General features: G+C 42.4%; 1 protein-coding gene across 1 annotated transcript; it reads left to right on the top strand.

The window, feature by feature from the left end:
• The first annotated feature begins 89 nt into the window (after positions 1–89).
• Positions 90–16,935, top strand: LOC145416879 (uncharacterized). Its single transcript, XM_080285745.1, has 11 exons — positions 90–327; positions 742–830; positions 2,278–2,444; positions 2,736–2,847; positions 6,499–6,624; positions 8,317–8,525; positions 12,074–12,201; positions 13,704–13,824; positions 14,131–14,291; positions 15,130–15,256; positions 16,349–16,935. Exons 1-11 carry the CDS (start codon positions 137–139, stop codon positions 16,373–16,375), a joined length of 1,458 nt encoding a protein of 485 aa, XP_080141871.1. The 5' UTR covers positions 90–136; the 3' UTR covers positions 16,376–16,935.
• The last annotated feature ends 3,253 nt before the right edge of the window (positions 16,936–20,188 follow it).

The raw sequence follows: 20,188 nt of genomic DNA, 5'->3' as shown, positions 1-20,188 counted from the left end.
CTTTGAAGAAAGTTGGTGAGCAATGATAATTTATGAAATATGAATGCTTGACGAAGTGTTGTTCCTGTAGACTCGCAGTTGCTGGGGAAGTGGCCATTAAGTTTTTGAAGTATTTGTGGCTTGTTTTACTGTCGCTATGTCAAACAAATACCCCGTCCAGGTTAGGATGAGGGAGATGTCCAAGCAGGAGGAGATATTATTGAAGAGGAAGCGTGAGATTGAGAGAAAAATGAGGGAGCAAGGAAGCGGCGGCAAGAGTGTCACCAGACCAGCGGGGTCATCAACAAAACAACCACCTTCTCATCCACCTGTGTCTTCCAGTGGCAGGTGAGTGCTAGCCATTCCATCTACAGGAGCCTTGGTTGGTGTAGTAGTAGTAATAGTAGCCCTAGGTTCATGTGAAAGTTGAACCCGGACTACAGTAGTTTAGTATGTATCGTGGGATTTTGGTAATAGTTCTTGTTGTCATCAGAAAGTATACTTGAACACAAAGAATCTAATGTTTTATAATGTTATGGGGCACCACAAATGTTTTTTGGGCAATCTCATGACACCTTATGACTGAGGGTTCATTTAAGTGGGCTTTTGTTATCTGTGGAGTACCGTACTGCTGTGCAAAGAAGTGTCCGTTCCTTAACACTGACAATATACAAGGGGCGTCTGTACATGTGTCATCTGATTGAAAGGCTTAAAATTGTACACTATGTAAATACTATTGTTTTCTTTTTCCTTCTTTTGCAGTCGCTCACCAGGTGCTCAAGTGCCCAACAAGTTTCACAATGATGGCAGCTTCTTAGAACAATTCAAAAAACTGGCAAAAAAGGAACCAGGTATGTAGCTACTCAATATTCTTTATCCTCCATAGACCTACTTACATATGAGCCCATACCAAGAGGTTTACTAAGTAGCCAACAGATAAGGACAGGGTAGCAGAGTGGGTTAAGGCATTCCTACCAGTTATGGCACTTAAAGACTTAAAACTGAGGAAAGGCTGAGGTTTATTGCACACATAAAACCACGTGTGGGATTCTTCATTTGCCTTGAATGTTGTACCAGCACTAAGTAGGCTAGCCAAGGATCCTCGTGCTTTTAAAGGGACAATGAAGGATAAAGAAATAACAATAATACACAGTGTGGTTATGCATTTTCATAGATTTTCATTGTTTGGCTTAGAAACCAGGTATTCCATGGGAGAAATGAATTTTACACTGTGATGTGTTATATGGCTGGAAATTGACTCCTGATATTATTTCCACATTTATATATATATTTTTGTATACTGCCGTTTCCCCTTTTTTCGATAAAGGCTGGGGCGTTGCCCCTGCGTAGAGGACTTAGGTTTGGAGCGTACACGAGAAGTATTTATTTGGTTTAAAGGTGCTGCCATCTTTACAGGAAATCATTACTTCATGTAAATATTTCAGACCCTAATTTATGTCAGGTAGGTCAGTTTTCCAAGGGGATCAGTATTCATTCTGATAGGGGAACAGGAACTGGCATATTAGCTTTATAGATAGCAGTGGAACTTAGTCACATTTGTTGGGTACGGTAATTCACTTGTTTTTGTTTTGTAAAGGCTCCTACGTGCTTGCATGCATCGGCCATGGTCACTTAATGGCGGCTTTCCATACTGCTCGATCTGTGGCGGCTTTGCTATTCAGTCCCTTATCCTTGAGGCCATAGTGATCTTGTCCCAGGCCCTTTTTGGTCTACCTCTCACAACTCTACCTCTAACGCTAACACATCTAACTTTCTGTGCCCAAGTATCATCCCAATTATCATCCCGCATCCTTTCCGTATCTTAAAAAATGATAATAAATGCATCATCATCATCATCATCATCATCATCATCATCATCATCATCATCATCATCTTCATCATCATCATCATCATCATCATCATCCAGACCTCCTTTCCCACCCTAGGGCAGGGTGAGGAGTAGCAACCTCCAGACAGCCGAAGTTTGCCCAGTTCAATGGGCCATGCTTCCATTTACTTATCATTCAAGCTCTTGAAATCCTGTCTCCATCACAGGCCACAAAAAATTTCACCACATTCTGTTGCTTCACATATACCTATCTGATAGAGCCAATCCAAATGCTGTCAACGTTAAAAAAGTGTGTCAGATTTTTGGTTATGCAAATTATAACAAAGATTTAACTTTATTTCATTTTCAGCAGAGATAAAGGATAAAAGCCAACTTCGTAGCTAAAAAGCATAAAAAAAATAATATGGTGCAAGTTATGCTCATTGTTTACCATACTTTTATTCCCTCAGAAATAAAGGAAGAGAAACGATCAAGTGGTGAAAGTTTGCAGGGCTCCAAGTCAACACAGGTGCCGAAGAAAAAGATGCAAACTCCTGTATCCATGACACCCTCCATGCCTTCTCCACCCTCCTCCTCTGCAGACCTACAGCAAGTCAAAACTGAGGATGATTTTGAGGTGAGTTGAGAATATTTTGTAGGTGAGAGTGAGGTGTTTGGCTGTAGACAGATAGATACGGAAATAGATAGATAAACAAAATATACGAGTAGGCGTCACTTTTCTGATGCAGTGCTGCATGTGGATTGATAGTTATGTTGTTATTTCAAGCTTTTTTGTGCTTGTGTGGTCTTTACCAGAAGTGGCTGGTTTGAGAAAGAGACCAAGTACTGTAGTTATTATTATTATTATTATTATTATTATTATTATTATTTCAATGATGAGGATAATGAATTGTTTGTGTGTATACAGAGGGATGAATGTGCTGATGACCATGGGAAGGCAGACAGTGACCCAGACTGGTTCCAGGATGCACTAAAGAGGGCACAAGCCAAGGCCAAGGAGCTACAGGAAACATCTCAAGGTTAGTTGCCAAGTCACAACCGTATTGCCTTCGCCTAATCACAATTTCTAATGATCTGTCCCCGCCTCAGAGGGGCTCGGGGACGGGTGTTGTTTTCACTCAGTTTGTCTGTCTTTTGTTTGTTTGTTTGAGTCCCTTCTTGTTTATCATGATACTTGAAGCCCTCTCATGTGACGTCAGAAATGGACTCCTGTGGGAGATGTTGTACTGTATGCTGATGATTTGGTGTTGACTGCAGAGAATGAAAGGGAGGTGGAGGAAAGATTTATGAAGTGTAGAGATGGTACTGGGCACAAGGGCTTAAGAGTCAGTGCAGACAAAACAAAAGTAATGAAATCTAGGGTAGTAGTAGTAGTAGTTGTTCCCTAGGCAGTCTGGCTGAACAGCCCCGAGTCCCTTAGGAAGGCCACGACCGAGGCCGGGCTTTCTCACAGAGCTCTCAAAGAGTGTATGTTGTGTTGTTGGCGTAGGTGATTGTGTCCAATGCAGTCTTCCATAATGTGCTTAATAGTATGGGGTGCTGTGTTGCATCCTGGACAGGCATCAGCGACATATTTAGGGTTGGTGGTGGAGCTGTCAAAGAAGAGGGAGAGTGACCATGTGCATTTTGCCACAAGGGGGAAGTACAGGCGGGTCCCAACCTTATGAGCTAATTAGGAGCAAGGATTTTGCTTGTTAGCCGAATTCTCTTTAAACAAAGTGAAGAACTTATGGGAAAGTTAGGGTTAGGGAGCAATGCCTCCGAGCAACCTCCCCCCAAAGCACGAAAACTGACTTTCTGATCATTTTAAGCTGGAATAAAGGGTTAATACAAGAGGGTAATATACCTGAAGTATAAAAACAGCATTAATGTAAGCAGAATAACATAAATTATAGGTAAAATGGGGATGGGGTGAACAACCAGCCAAGTAACCTCCACCGACCACCAGCACCTGTGACAGACAATTGTAAGGAGGAATAAAGAATTAATACATGAAATACAAATACTGTACCCTTGTCTCAATTCTCGTAAGTTGGGATTTGGGGTGTTACCTGCTCATTAAACAGGCGGTGGTTTCCAAAACCTCGTATTAGCGAATTCTTGTTCAGCGATTGCTTGTTAACAAGGACTTGCCTGTAATTCCATCTTGCAGTGTTTGTGATAAGTGGGTGCATATGAGATGTAGTGGAATTAGAGGTAGACTGTGAGATAATGCTGATTTTATGTGTGCGGTGTATCAAGGAGAGCAGGTGGAGATTGTCAGACATGAAAGGATTGAACTTGCTGATGAGTCTCTTGAGTGTGTGGAAGCGTTTTGTTATTTGGGAGACATGTTATGTGCTGGAGGTGGGGCTGGAACTAGCTCTGTGGCTAGGGTAAGGAGTACTTTGAAGAAGTTCAGGGAACTGTTGCCTCTCCTGACATTGAGAGGGCTCTCCCTACATGCTAAGTGATCTTTGTATGCAGTATGTATTAGGAGGTTAATGCTGTATGGTACTGAGACCTGGGCAGTAAAGGAGGAGGATATTCACAGGCTCAAATGTACAGAAATGACAATGGTTAGGTGGATGTGCAGTGCATCCCTGAATGCAAGGGCTGGGGGGGCTAGGTTTATGATGGTAGAGTTGAGAGGTAGGATGGGAGTGGAGTGTATTGTTGTTGTGTTGAGGAGAGGTAGATTGAGGTGGTTTGGGTATGTGGAGAGGTTGGAGGATGATAATTGGGTGCAGACAGTGCGAAGCGTTAATATTAGGGGTGGGTTTGCAAGTGGTAGGCCAAATAAAGACCTGGGATGAGGTCATTAAGAGTGACCTCAGGGTTAAGGGACTGAACAGGGAGGCTGCCAGGGATTGAGCAGCATGAAGAGCCGTCATTAGGTGACCAAGGCTGACGCATGCAAGCATGTTGGAGCCTTCAAAAACCAAAAGAAAAACATTTGTCTGTCTGTTAACAACTTTATGGAAAAAAACACTGGTGTGATTTTGACTAAAATTACAGGGATGGTGGGCTGTGACTTCCTGATCACCTGATTAAATTTTGGGCCAAAAATGGGCCAAGGCCCAGGCTGTAGGACAAAAAGAATGTTAAAAAAAAAAAAAAAAAAAGAATAAATATATATATATATTTTTTCTGCCATAATTCCTTTCAAATTCATCATATCAACCTGAAACAAAAACCTCATGGTGCATATGTCAAATCTGCATTTTATAACATGCCTCATTACATCAGGGGGGTCACCCCCCTAGTTATCGGTAGGGGGGTCAGTGTCAGATTGGTTGAGCTGAAAATTTCAGATGGGCATAAAATTGTCAGTTTTCACTTGATTTTCTCCAAATTTGATATGTGACGTCGTTGACTATATATCCTGTTGTGTTTATACGTCAGCACTAAAATGACTGCTGGGGACAGGTTGGCTGTGCCTTGGCACCACTTCATGTTGAGTAATATTCAGCTTTCTCAACATCATTAGACATTTCATTGAGCTGTTCCTGGATGAATGTAGCCCAAGTAAATGTAATGTTTGCATTTTGTGTAGATGTTATGTATGATTTTTAAGCTGAATCTTAGTGATTTCATGCAATATAAGTACTTGATAGAGCTATTTTGAAATATATATCGTTAGAATGTCAACTGCTCTGTACCATTTTCTCATCATACCCTGGCATTATATTAATATACTTTTGGATTTCTTTGGTATATATAAAAGTTATTCCCAGTTTGAGAACTGTAAGTCATAAGAAGACTACTGTAGTGTACAACAAACATATATAGTAGTGTTCTCTTGATTCAGTTTTGTTACTATAACAGTTTTAATATTTATGGTGGTGAACAAGATGGAATGATCATTTAATTACATTTCCTGACTTGCAAGTGCAGGATGTAAGCATGCACAATTCCTTTTCACTATAAGTGCTAGTACGTATCTTGTAGATCTTCCAGGTTAATGATGCAGTAGTAAGATGTAACTTTTTCATGTTACTGTAGCATCATGGTGGTATCTGATGTATGCAGTGGAAGTAAATTTTATTTATAATTAACAGCAGCAATTTCCTTTGTCTTGAGTTTTTCATGTGGTAGATGAGTTTAGTGTTTTGTTTTATATCAGTGTTGATTTTTCTATGTTTTTGTTAAAAAAGGGAATTGCAGTTGAAGCAGTTTAATGCGTACTAATTGCTTTTAAGTTATTGTAGGGATAAGGAAGCATCAATTTTCATTAAAACATATTAGCTAAGTCCTCACCATGTTAGTGTTGAGTAAATCATAGTTTTGGAAAGTGACGATGGCTGAAAGTGAAGAAATATAAACTACCCCTGTACTGTCACAAAGCTACTGTATAATCACCAGTTACCGTACACTATGATCTGTACTGATGGTGTTAGAGTTGTAATAAACATGGTTATATATAGTCTGCATGGGGATCTCAAGTCTCTGAGTAAGAGATAAATAAAGAAAGGATACTAATCATGTACAATAGTGATACTTGTATAGTAGCTACAAGTAATGCTTTATGGGTGCTGATATGAAATAGGTGATCTATGTTGGCTCTGAGGTAATTACTGGTGCTAATATGAAACAGGTGGTGTATGTTGGCTCTGAGGTAATTATTGTTTCTCTCCCGCCTCCCGCTGCTAGGGTAGTAACGAGGCAGCTTTATTGATGAGGTTTGCTAGTTTCTCTCTCAGCTTGCCCCAGCGACGACGTCTCCTCCTCCACCCACAGTCAGGCGAGTAAGAAGAGGAAGAGCCGCTGGGGGGAGGCTGCCCCGGGGGCAACACCGACACCTAATGTGGCTGCAGGTCAGTGTACATCTAACTTGGGGATGGGAAACATCATTGCTGGGGCGCCAAATAGCAGGCTTAGTTATACACAAAATTGATAACTTGACTGCAAATTACATAGCAGAAACATGGGTGTAGGAGAAGTTGTTCATAGAAATGAGCATAATGAAATGAGAATAGTGAGATGAGCAAGTAGGGTTTCATGAAGGGATAAAACATCTGCAGATTTAACTGGGTACTTGGCTTTGAGAGTATTAATAAAATTCTTTGCGTGGGTGGGCTGGGGGTAGTCTGGACATGCAGAGAGAATGTGTGAGAGTAACTGGGGGAAGCCATGTAAATCCTGTACCTGGATGTGGAAGGGAGGGTTCTGACTGACATCATCATCATTTAATCCTTTGTTGCACTATGAGGAGCATAGGAGCCCAGGGCAAGGCAAATTGGTCCTGACGTTTAAGATGAGAATGACCAGCCTCACTCATCCCTAAGTGGCATTATGTGAGCAATAAACTCCAACCTCCCCTTGGATATAAACCTGCACAGGCTCAATCCAATTGAAGCACCTTAATTACCCACTAAACCATCAGGTGCCATAATTTGGTTATATGGTTACCACCCAGCATCATAAATGGTTTCCTGGTATACAGGAAACCAGTTTGCTTGTCATTCAGAGTCAGCCATAGACAGAAGGAAGAGATGAGAATGAAGAAAGACAGACTAGGAAGGAAGGAAGAGAGGAAAGGGCAGTCGCCCAAGAGCAGGACTACACCGAGTGAGTGGATGGTGAGTGCCCCCACCTACCACAATCTTTACCCCGTGAAAACTTAAGATGGTGTTCTGGGAAGGGACTTGAGGGCTAGCAGTAGCAGTAGTACTGGTAGTACTAATAGTTACAACACCAGACTCGTCCTGCTCTGCACCCAGTGGACTGGAGGCTGAAGTTGCCCCCCTGCAGTCCACCGTCCGTGTAGAGGATGGGGGGAAGTAAGGGATGTTTGCATGATCAGACAGTGGAGGTGCCCAGCTATGTTGGTTTCACCACAGAAAGGTGTCTCTTGCCGGCGTCACATGAAGGCTAATTAGGGGATTTGATTGGAGTACCGCAGGGGACTGTGGAGCCTAGAGAGCAGTCGTCAGATGAAGAGAGGCTGGCCTACACAAGCATGGAGCACTGCCTTAAAAACTGTGTTTATGTATGTATGTATGTATCTCAGGTTGGGATGTATGCAGTCTGACACATTGAAGTGTTAATAAATATACCGTAAGTAGTTTCCCATGATTCTCTTCCCACTCATTTTTATTCACTTATCATTATGAATCTGTCACACTTCTGTAACGTGGAGGAGTTTGTAGTATAAAAATTTAAAAAATGCATATAACAAGGCTTGCCTGTGTGTATAATGAGAACTTAGTGTACTTTATCTTTTTCCCAAGGTACAGCCATGACGTACAATAATTTTGTGTGACTTAATGAGGCTAAGAACCTGTTTGGACATGGTGGGTGAGTGTGAACACATGCAGGCCACATGTAGCTAAAACTTAATATATATTATCCCTTCCCATAGGTGCAGACACTGCATTTCCTTCCAGCAGTACAGAATGACCATCAGTGTATCTCAGCATGCAGGAGAACCTTATGGGCATGCTGCATGAGGATGAATACATGCATGGTGCTTGTATTAAAAATTTAACTATACTTTCTCTCAATAGGTGCAGCCACACCCAGTACAGTGTGTCTCAACGTGCCTGAGAACCTGATGGGCATGGTGGGTGAGGGTGAGCACATGCAGGCCATCCAGGGTGTGATGGTGACCCGCCTCACACGCAACAACCCGGCAATCATCTCGTATGCTCAGAAGGTCTTTGGATCACTGGACCTGACAGAGGCTCAGTGGCGGCAATGTGAGGACCAGATGAAGGTATGTGAATGCTTTTAATCTAATGGTTATGGTGCATCTGTTGTGCTGAACCTCGCCAGTCTATACTTATAAACTCCAAAAGTTTGAGAATACAGATAGTAGTTGTCAGTGGCATAGCCATGAAGGGACCTTAGGGGTCCTGGACTCTCTCAGTCAGCCCCTCCCCCTTCATTAACCCCCCATTTAGAATTTCTGATCATTTAATGTGTGCACACTGTGCAGCAGTGGGGCATCCCGAAATATGGCTTGGCCTCCCCTTGGCCCTCCCTTTTTATGGAGGCCTGACTATACTACTGGTCTTGTTTCAGGCCGCTTTGTTATTAAGTTATTCATGAATTAAACACCTATCCCTCATTTAACCCATTCACACGAGGGCACGGTAAAAAATCCAACCACTCGCACATTTTCGACGCAGGCTGTGTCCAAGTGAAATCCATTCAATCGCACTTTTTCGACTCAGGTTGCATCTGGCCATGTAGGTTGCGGTATTTTTTCGCCATGGTTTTCTATTGCATCATTCAACTTTCTCCCCTGCCCTTATTTGTAACTGTATTGTTATGACATTGCTGCATGTTATAAGTGAATAAATGATCTACCTAATAAATGAAAACAAAAAAAAGAAAGAAAGAAATTACCATATTTTATCAATCACTCATTTATTCAATGCCGATTTCACACATATATAAACATTTCGTCAGTGCATGTTGAGAGAAGGTTGTAGAGCATTCAGCAAGCATTGACGAAATGTTTATACAGTAGTCTCTCATTCATCCGGACGTGTTCATTGTCTGGACACTGGATCTTGGCTCTGTTAAATCATTATCTACATTTACTTGGTATTATCCAGATGTAAAAGTCCCCAAGAACTTCAGGTAGCCAGCCAACGTGTTCAAACATTCGGTATCGTCGTCGCTGGGCTTGAGCCATGAGCAGGAAGTTGTCCATAATCCACAACCAAAGCTAAAATGTTCGTACGCCGCAGTACTGAATGGTCAAAGTCACACACTCGTCTGATCACTCCCAGTGAACCTCCAGCACCCAAGTAATACGACTATAACCCGCAAGCATTGTCAGAATGTTCATACGCATCCCCACTGAATGTCCAGTGTCATGCGGCTACTGGGTTAAGTCTTTCCCAACTGCCACCACCATTGAACACAGACCACATGCCACGAGTACATGTTCGCTAACAGCGTCCTTCCGCCTCTCTACCGAACGTCCAGTTTCGCCCAGTCACTGGGCTAAGTCTTTCCCAACTGTCACCACCATCAAACACAGACCACAAGCCACGAGTACATGTTCGGTGACAGCAACCGTCTGCCTCTCTTCCTAACGTTCAAAGTTGCCCGGTCACTGAGTTGTGTTTCCGCATGGCCACTCAGCATCTATCAGACTGCAAGCCACGAGTAAATGTAAGGTAAAAGTGCCTGTCCGCATCTTGGCTGAAGGGTAAAAAATCCTTGAAGTCTTAGTAATGTTTCAGTCACAAACCAGAAGCATCTCTTGCTTAAAGTTATTTCACAGCAAGGAGAAATTTGCCTTCATATATAGACTTGACTGTTATTTGCAGGGCCTTCAGAATATGCATAATTTGATCATGAAGATTTTGAAGAAGTTAGTCGGGGAGTGAAAGGTAAAAATGGTATATTACTATTGGAGAAGGGAGAAAAAGTGAGCAGATGGAGAGAACACTTTAAGGAATTATTGAACAAAGAGAATGAAAATAATGCGAATACAAGTGACAGGAATGACTGGGAGAAGGAGGGATGTGAGAAGAGAGGAAGAAATCAGTAGAATGGAAGTCGTGGAAGCAGTGAAGAAAGTCAACATGGGGAAAGCCCCAGGAATTGATGGAGTGTGTGATGAAATGCTGAAGCATGGGGGAGAGATAGTAGTAGAATGGATATGGAAGCTGTGCAGATTGGCCTGGGAGGAAGGTAAAGTCCGGGAGGATAGGAAGCCAGGTATAATTATTCCTCTGTACAAAGGAAAAAGGGGAAAAGAAGTGTGTGGTAATTGTAGGGGCATTTGTCTTCTTAGTGTAATAGGAAAAATATATGGTAGGATACTTACTGACAAAGTTAGGGAAATAACAGAGGAATTAGTTGGAGAAGAGCAGGGAGGTTTTAGGAAGGAGGATATTATGTAGATCAGATATTCATTCTTAGGTCTTTAGTGGGAAAGTTTCTAGAGAAGGGAAAGAAGTTGTATGCTGCCTTCATGGATTTGGAGAAAGCATATGACAGGATGGGTAGGTAAGGATTGTGGAAAGTATTAAGAATACATGGAGTAAATGGGATGTTGTTGAATACCATGAAGATTAGGTATGAGGGTGCTAAGGCTGCAGTTCATGTCGACAGTGAACTGAGTAAATTTTTCTATTTGAAGGTTGGATTGAAACAGAGATGTGTCATGTCTGCATGGTTGTATAATCTGTAAATGGATGGGAGTATAAAAGAGATACAAGGTAGGGCAGTGGATGTTGGAGCGACCTTAATGAGAGAGGGCAGCGTTTGGAAACTCCTTGTACTGTTGCTTGCAGATGATAGAGGGCAGTGTTTGGAAACTCCTTGTACTGTTGCCTGCAGATGATATTTTGTTTTTAAGTGATTACAAAGGGGATCTGCAAGGCTTGGTAATGTGGTTGGGAGAGTGTATAAGAAACAGAATCTAAAAGTGAATGTAGAGGAGAGTAAAATTATGGTCATCGAGAGAAATGAATCACTGAATGTACATTGAGGTTGGATGAGGAGGAAATGGAAAATGTGAGTGCATTTAAGTACTTAGGAAATGTGATGAGAAAGGATGTAAGTTTGGAGGGTGAAGTGCTTGAAAGGGTACAACAAGGAAGAAAGTTTGGTGGTTCTTTGAAAACAGTGACAAGAAACAGGGAAGTGGGCATGGAGGTGAAAAAGTTACTACATGACAGTATTGTGATACCAACTCTGATGTATGGAAGTGAAGCTTGGACCTTGTTGGAGGGACACAAGTCAAGAGTGAGAGCAGTGGAAATGAGTTATTTGAGAGGAGTATGTGGAGTCATATGGAGAGACAGACTGACAAATGAGGAAGGGAAGGATCATTGTGGTGTGGATGTGAATGTGATAGGAAGCATTAGGAGAAACACACTGAGCTGGTTTGGCCATGTGGAGAGGACAGAGAGTGAGAGACTGACAAGGAGAGTGTATGTGAGTGAGTTGGAGGGGGGGGAGGGGAAGGCTAAGGATGAGGTGGAGGGATGGAGTGGAGAGGTATATGAGAGAGAGGGAATTTGAGCTGGGAACAGGGCAGTGAAATCGCGGGGCACGGGGCGATGCGGAGGCAATTTGTTTGTGGCCACCCCTTACGGGATTAAGGCGTCTGGCAACAGATAGATAGACAATTTTGAAAATGAGAAAAGTAGCAAGATAGAATGTTTTACAAAACTTTTGCTGGCTCTCCTTGTGTCAGATTTTTTCATTAGGTGGGAAAAGAGGTCTAGATGATTATGAGAATGATGACAATGATGGTGACGACAGTGATGAGGATGATGAATGTTTTGCTTGCAGATGAATGTAGTGTATCAGTTGCTTCAGGCCAAGAAACGAGAGGCAGAGCGTCTTGAGCAGCAAGGCAAGGTCAAGTATGAGTATGATTCGGATGAAGACACTGAAGGTGGAACCTGGGAGCATAAGAGGTGAGTTATTAAGCCCCTTGGACTGCAGGGCCCCAGGCTAGGCTTCTGTTATCAGGGCTGATCCTTGCCATTTGGGGGACCTTATGCTTTGGGGGGGGAAAGGGGCAGAAAATTTTGGAAATATTAAGTGACTGAAACTGGATTTTCTGCCTTCTCAGGGCAATTAAAAGGAAAACTTAAATGTCTAAAAACATTGATTTTGGTATTTATTTTCAGAAGAGGGAAAATGAAACAGTGATACATGATTAGGCTCATTGGTAAAAATCGAGAAAGAAAAAAAAAATAGAAATAAAAATACTACTACTGGGGCAGATTCTAGCATAGATAATGGGGTTTGCGGCGGTCACGTATTTGTCTCAGGGAAGATGGATGCCCCTGCCCTGCATAGTCTAGGGTCACCCTTGGGCAAGGTGTAGCACCTATTAGCCAGTGAAAAAGGTAGTGGGCGGGTGGTAACCCTTATTCTAGGAGTGTTGTGGGACCAAGGTCTGGAGGCTGGCCTTGCACAGCAATCCCAGTTGGGGTACTTAACCACATCTGGTCAGAGGTCAGGCTGAGACCACTGCTCAAGTACAGCTAATCTTCGATGCACAGCTCATCTTCTTAGGGGCTATGCCTGCTTCATGTTCCCTGCACCTTGCCATGCAGACGAACCATTTTCTGACGCTGGCGAGGCACTGTCTGCTGCAGGAAAGCAGTTGCTTCCATGCGGTTGCTGGGTCTGCTCAGACAGATAGACCAGGGCAGAGCAACAGCAGCTTTTTTTATACATACTGCTTCCCAGTGACTGTACCATGAAGCACATTCTCTTCAAGTCTGTTGTCCAGATAATTTTCATGATAGCACTCATGTGTTCCTTAACCTTCAGTATCAGGGTTTCTAATTTTTGCATTTTGTCTAGAAATGTTTCCTTTGTGCAGCTTTGCACACCCAACAAGCATGATCACAGCTGAGGTAAGTTTCTGATTTTTTTTTTTCTTTCTTTTGTGAGTCCAGGTCTGGTCATTTCCCTAAGGCCCAGCAGTTCTTCTTGGTGCTGCAATCCTATTTGGTGATTTGTTCAATTGAGTGACGAGCCAAATGGTTTCCTGTACACCAGGAAACCATTTACTATGCTGGGTGGTAAAGTTAAGGTGCCCCAGTCAGGTTGAGCCTGGGCAGCTTAATATTCAAGGGGTAGTTGGGGTTTATTGCTCACATGATGCCATTCAGGGATGAGTGAGGCTGGTCTGTCTCATCTTAAATGTCAGGACCAACTTGCCTAGCCCTGGGCTCCTGTGCTCCTCATGGGGCAACACGGGCATGGATGATGAATGAATGATAACAGTTAAACGTACATCATCACCATCATTATCATCATCCGGACCTCCTATCCCACCCTAGGATGGGGTGAGATAGGGTCCAGAGAGCTAGAAAAAAGACTGATAGAATGAGAACTCATCAGTCTTTGGGTTGGGGGGGGGAATTGGTATGCTTCCCTGTCATTATTTCCTTCTTGTCAGACGTGCAGTAGAGATGCAGGAGACACAGGCCAAGGCAGCAGAATTGACCAGCATGGGGGAGGGCAAGCACCATATCGGGGACTTTCTGCCTCCTGATGAGTTGGCCAGGTTCATGGAGAAGGTATGTATGTGTTAGGTATTTGCAGCACAGTATATTCTCTCTATCTCCTTGTCTTTGTCAATACCATGCAGTCACAGTCGATTACCAGCTCCCTATCTCTTCATCCACCCAATACCATGCAGCCACATTTTCTTTCTGATTCAGTCTTTTCTTAGTACCATCTAATCATATACTTATACTGAATCACTGTTTCTTGATCTTCACAGGTATCATGCACAGTAGTCACTTTTATTTGTCAACCCACCATCCCTTCAGTACTGTTCCATCACATTTTCTTACCAACTCTGTCACCTCCATCCCTGCCAGTTCCGTGCCATCAAGGAGGGGCGTGACCCAGATCTGTCAGACTACCAAGATCACAAGCTGACGGAGGAGAACGTTGGGTACCGCATGTTGAAGAGTATGGGATGGACTGAGGGGATGGGACTGGGTGCAGAAGGCAAGGGAATCACTGCACCTGTTAACCAGTGAGTTTCACCCCCTCCCCCCGTCCTTCTGTAGCCAGATACGGTACATTAATCCTGTAAGAGGTGGCCACAACCAAAATGCCTGCATATCATCCTGTCCTCTGCCATTTTACTGTTATAAAATGCAAGATAGCTACAGTGTTTGAGTACAGCTAGGATGCAGCAGTGAAAATCTCGATTGTCTCAGTGCCACCAGTTGGTTGCTTGTTTTTTTCCCTGATGCAAAGAAGGAATAATAGGCTAGAAACCCTCAGAGTTCTCTCCAAGATAAAAGTAGACAAAAGAGGGTTTTTTTTTTTTTTTTTTTTTTTTTTTTTTTTTTTTGAGATGCCTGGACAGAGTTGACTTGCATAAATGAAGGACTGAGAGTGTTGCTTAACTCATGCATCCAAGTTATACAGAAATGGGGTGAGAGTGTGCAGCCAGATGGGTGCCATGAGCCTGACCCAGCAGGAGGAGGATATTAGCAGTTAGGCAGAGCAGTGACCACTGAAGTAGCGATAGTAAAGAGATAAAGTGCCTCATATCTGATGGTATTCTACTGTTCATGATTGTGATGGACGATGCAGTTTTACATCATTTACTCCTCTCTGAAGGACTAAGGCATTTCTCCTGTTTAGGTGATTTGGACATGTTTGGGAGAACAGACCTGGGGATTTTGGTGAAGTGTAGAAGCATAGAGGTACCAGGCTGTCAACAGAGAGGTGTATGCTTATCTTATATCCAGAGGCATTACCAGAGAGCTGGCACAGAACAGAGCAAGGCTGAGGAGAACTGTCAGGTGAACAGCCATAAATATGATTACTCGATGCTGTAGTAGACTGTATTACCTGCACAGGAATGGTCGGTCTGAGAGCCAGGGCCTGGGTGTGGATCGACCAGACTCTCTCGCCGAGGAGGATGACGAGTACGATGCATACAGGAAGCGCATGATGTTGGCATATCGATTCAGACCAAACCCACTGGTGTGTAGATAATCCTATAGTTTTTAATAACGTGATGGTGCTTGTGAGAGATGTCTTCATGCAGTGGCACTGATGTAACCGGGTGACTGCTACCTGGCACACAAACATCTTTGAACTCCCCATCACTAGGAAGGAGAATGGTGAACTGCAGAAGACAAACTTCTGCTTGCAGTCCACCGAGTCCATATTCATATGAGTCTGGGGGCTCAGCAACTGTGACAACATATACTTTAAGTCAAGGATCATTTAGACACGAGAGGCACACAAATTCTTGCCATAGCCTCCACAACCCCACACCATCCACTACAGTACATGGCAGCACATCCACACACACACACCAAAGATCATCAAAACATCACTCAGCACACAGTGTCATACAAAAATACAGTACAGTCATCTCTACCCTCTTGCCTGCCTCAAACCAACTTCCAGAGCCATATCCATGCTCAAATCACTCACTGCTCCATTCAGTCACTCAAATACAACACAGAGCTGCATGCTTGGGCTCCTAATATCCACTCTTCTGAATCCTACCTCCCTCTTGAGGACAGGGTCCACCTGGCCAGGCTGAGATGTGGGCATCATCCAGCCCTCTTGAGTTATCAAAAGAGGCTGGATAGCTCTGTTACTGATGCCTGTCCAGGATGCAACACAGCACCCCATACTATTAAGCACATTATGGAAGGCCGCATTGCACACAGTTGCCTGCACAACAAAACATACACTCCATAAGAGCTGTGTGGGAAAGCCCTGTCTCAGCCGTTTCCTTCCTTAGGGACTTGGGGCTGTTCAGGACTACTGCATATAGTTATCAAACTATTAATTCCTGGAATTTTGTCAGGACCATCATGGCTCACAAGCCATCCAGGCAGTGTGTATTTTAAGTTAGGGAATTGTTCCAGCTTCCAATATATCACCATTTTTCCCATACAGTTGTTACAGTAAATTGGTAGAAACTTGCAGATCAGCTTTATAGGTAGTAATGGTAATATTTAAAATGCTGAAAAATACTGATGATGTTCCATACAACAGTAATATCAGTTTTATTATTATTATTATTATTATTATTTTATATATTTATTTTTTTTACAGAATAACCCAAGACGAGCATACTACTGATGAACAAGAAGCACTTTTTATTTTTTCATTAGTGTTTAGGTAAGTGAGTGACCTGTTGTGAGTGTGTTTGCAAGATAGTTATAGGTCCATAATTGTTGACTGAATAAAGGATTTTTAAAGAATGATTATGTTTGAAAGTTGTAAGTGTAAAAGTGAGGAAATATGTATATGAAATTTTGATTAAGAGTGATTGTGTAGGGGAGTCATTTTGGTGTCCATAAGTGTTTAAATGAATAGGGGAATGTGTACATGAAATTGTGAACAAGATTGATAGTGCAAGCCCATAGTGAGTAAGAAAATTTGTACTTGAAATTGTGAGCAGGAATGATTGTGATTGTAGGTCATTTGTAAGTCCATACATATTTGATTTGAATAAGGGAATGTGTCTGAAATTTTGAACAAGAATCATACTTGCAGTTAATTTATAAGTCTGTGAATATTGGAATTAATGAGTAAAGTGCATGTACAGTCAAATACTAATGTACAGTTGCCTCTCCTGCGTCTGTCATTGATAAATTCATAGATAATCGAATAACATTTAGTGGATAAAGGTGCATATTATCGCCCATAAATGGATGATGATACATACCTCAGTCCAGTACAGTACATCCTAGTGCCCATCAGTTCAGTCATGAAAGAGAGGCTGGAGAGGTGACTGACTTTTGTATATGAATGTACACATGAAATTGTTTGATGACACTAGAAGAAGTCACAGACAAGCCAGCATCCAAGTAACAAAAGGTATGAATGCTTTGTACAGTTACAGATATTGATATCAAATACTACCTGGTACATCATTAGAAGCCTACAGATTTCACTCGTTTGATCATCATCATCATCATCATCATCTAATCCTGCATTGCCCCATTATGAGCATAGGAGCCCAGGGCTAGGCAAGTTGGTCCTGGCATTAAAGATGAGAGTGACCAGCCTTACTCATTCCTCAGTGGCATTATGTGAGCAGTAAACCCCATCCATCCCTTGGATATAAACCTACACAGGCTGAATCCGGTTGGAGTGCCTTAATTACCCACTAAACCATTAGGGGCCATAGTTTGGTTATATGGTTACCACCCAGCATAGTAAATGGTTTCCTGGTGCACAGGAAACCATTTGGCTTGTCACTCAGTGCAGAGTCACCCGTAGACAGAAAGAAAGAGGAAAGAAAGAAGGAAATACGGGGAAGAATGGAAAGAAGGAAGGAAGAGAGGAAAGGGCAGCTACCCGAGAGCAGTACTACATCGAATGAGTGGATGGTGAGTGCCCCCACCTACCACTTTTTGATAATGATCTTTCTGTAAACCCATACTGTATCTTTAAATTAGCTATTATATTGCTTTATTTGGTGGTGGAGAGAGACACCTTCATGTGGTGGCACCAAAACAACTGAGTTGCTCCTCTGGCCAGTTATGTCAGTGTTCCTTGACTCCCTCCCAGTTCCCCAAAAGGAGGATGGTAGACTATAGGAGAAGGCAACTTCAGCCTGCAGTCCACCGTGTTCACATTTCGGATGAACCTGGGACTACGGTTATTATACAACAACTATTATATAATTATGTCCCTCAGTAATTTTAATGCATTTACAGTTGATGAGAGTGTATTTATTTAGTCATGCAACTTTCAAATAGCTAATGGGTTAGAGGAATAAGCACTTACACTGTACTTTGTTCAAAGTAGAATTTTTTATCGACATTTTAAAAAATTGTTGCATGCGGATTACTCTCCGTATTTGCTTTATTAATATACTGTACATACCTGTATAGGGAACTGTACTGTACAGAGAAGCTGACAATTCAAATTATTGCTATATATTGATAGGCTTGTCCTCTGATATATACTGGGTGGCATGTAAATAGCACTCCACTAGAACCTTGCCTGATTAATTTTGTGTTGTGGCAATGGCTCAGTCTGCTCATGTGCTTGGGGATTTGGTAAAAGGAATAGTAAAGGAATAAATGATGTAGGTTAGGCACTGGTAATGCTGAATGAGCTGTTGCCACAACACATGAGAAATTGCCTGATGAAAGAGGAATGATATATATGGACCACCCTGTGTATGAAAAGTGGTTATAACCAGACCATAGCTGCATTGGACTCTGCCTCACTGATGTCTCCCTCAGGCTGATTAATGCAGTACATTTAAGGTAACAAGAATGAAAAGGCTAAATATATTATACTGTAATAGTGAAGGAGATATTAATATCTTGCATATCTTTTATATCTTTTTGACATTGATATTGTTGGCATAGACAAAATAAAAGTCAATAATATACTCCTCTTAGGGTAGAGACAACTCTGGTATCCCATTTCAGCAAATGTCAGATATATTTTCTTGTTATACAGGCATCCTTTAGGCTTATCATTCATGTAGAGTCATCTATGTCTATTACTACATCAGGTGAGTGGTTGATGGGTGCTCCCACTTACCAAATAAGTAATATGAAAGGTATGTCAGTATAGTGAAGGAGTTAAATTGAGTAATATTTTGTCATCAGTTAAATTGAGTAATATTTTATCATCATCATCATCATCTATTCCAGTGTTGCCCATGAGGAGCATAGAAGCCCTGGGCTAGGCAAGTTGGTTGACATTTAAGATGAGAGTGACCAGCCTCCTTCATCCCTGAGTAGGATTACGTGAGCAGTAAACCCTAACCACCCCTTGGATATAAACCTGCAATATTATGCATGACTCAAAGCCATAGCCACTGGAGTGTGCATTTGTAAGGTAGAACACTGTTTTTGAACGTAAGGAAAGACTGAGGTAAGGCAAGTACCCCCGTGTATTTTTATTACGTTGATGGGGTATTGTAGATCGTTTTGAAACATGAAGTAAATTTTTATAATACCGTACTGTATAATGCTGTATTATCATCTTAACATTTATGACGTTGGAGAGGGACACCTTCATGTAGTGGTACCAGTATAACTACAGACATCCCCCAGTTTCCTTCCTATCCCTCAGAAGGAGGACAGTGGACTGTAGGAAAAGTGAATCTTCAGCTTGCAGTCCACTGAGTTCACATCCAGATGAAACTGTGGCTACAATTAGCCTTTTGTATAAATTGTGATAGAGTCAGTCATGTTTAATTTTTTTAAGCATCAGAGAATTGAAGGTAGAATGCTTGTGCAGAGGTGGTCTATGCAGATGTAGATATTAATTACTTAACGTTGGGGATGTCTTGTTATTGTTCTTTCTATTTCCTGATTATTTTATTCAACTGTGAGTGGGCATCGTGTGGATCCATTGTTATTCTGCTTCTCCACACGAAGCCAGCTAACCTTTCCTTCCTGGTTTTGCTGGTTCTGCTCCCGCTAATGTGGCACAGATCTATTTCCCCATGGACCCATTCCACTGCTTTGGAGGGGCAGGACATACCTATCCCCCCATTACCTATACATATCACTCTTGGGGACATACGTATTCCATTGTAGACCTACTATCCCTTCAAGGAGCCCTTCGTGTTCTTGATGGGGCTATGTTCCTCCTATGGCAAGATTTAAATGTTGCTATCTGTCTGTCAGTCTTGCCAGACGCCTCAATCCCTTAAGGGGTGGCTACAAACAAATTGCCTCCATTGCCCTGTTCCCTGCTATTTCACTACCCTGCTCCCAGCTCACACCCCCCTCTCTCATATACCTCTCCACTCCATCTCTCCATATCATCCTTGGCCATCCCCTCCCTCTCCCTCCTTCCACCTCACTCACATACACGCTCCTCATTAGTCTCTCGCTCTCCATCCTCTCCAAATGGCCAAACCACCTCAGTGAATAACTCCCTGATGGGCCTATTTCCTCGTCATGGGATGGCGTA

Source organism: Coenobita brevimanus, chromosome 108, assembly GCF_032717465.1.
Source record: "Coenobita brevimanus isolate Jiangsu-jjx chromosome 108, ASM3271746v2, whole genome shotgun sequence".
In the NCBI taxonomy this organism is placed as follows: Eukaryota; Metazoa; Arthropoda; class Malacostraca; order Decapoda; family Coenobitidae; genus Coenobita; species Coenobita brevimanus.
The sequence above is the reverse complement of the archived record's forward strand: the minus strand, read 5'-3'. Positions and strand labels throughout refer to the sequence as shown.

Bases quoted from the DNA above. Each gene is read 5' to 3' on its own strand.
- LOC145416879 (XM_080285745.1), top strand. From the start codon at position 137: ATGTCAAACAAATACCCCGTCCAGGTTAGGATGAGGGAGATGTCCAAG. The intron at 2,848-6,498 runs GTTAGTTGCCAA...GAGGTTTGCTAG, and splicing joins GCTACAGGAAACATCTCAAG to TTTCTCTCTCAGCTTGCCCC. The intron at 14,292-15,129 runs GTGAGTTTCACC...TTACCTGCACAG, and splicing joins ATCACTGCACCTGTTAACCA to GAATGGTCGGTCTGAGAGCC.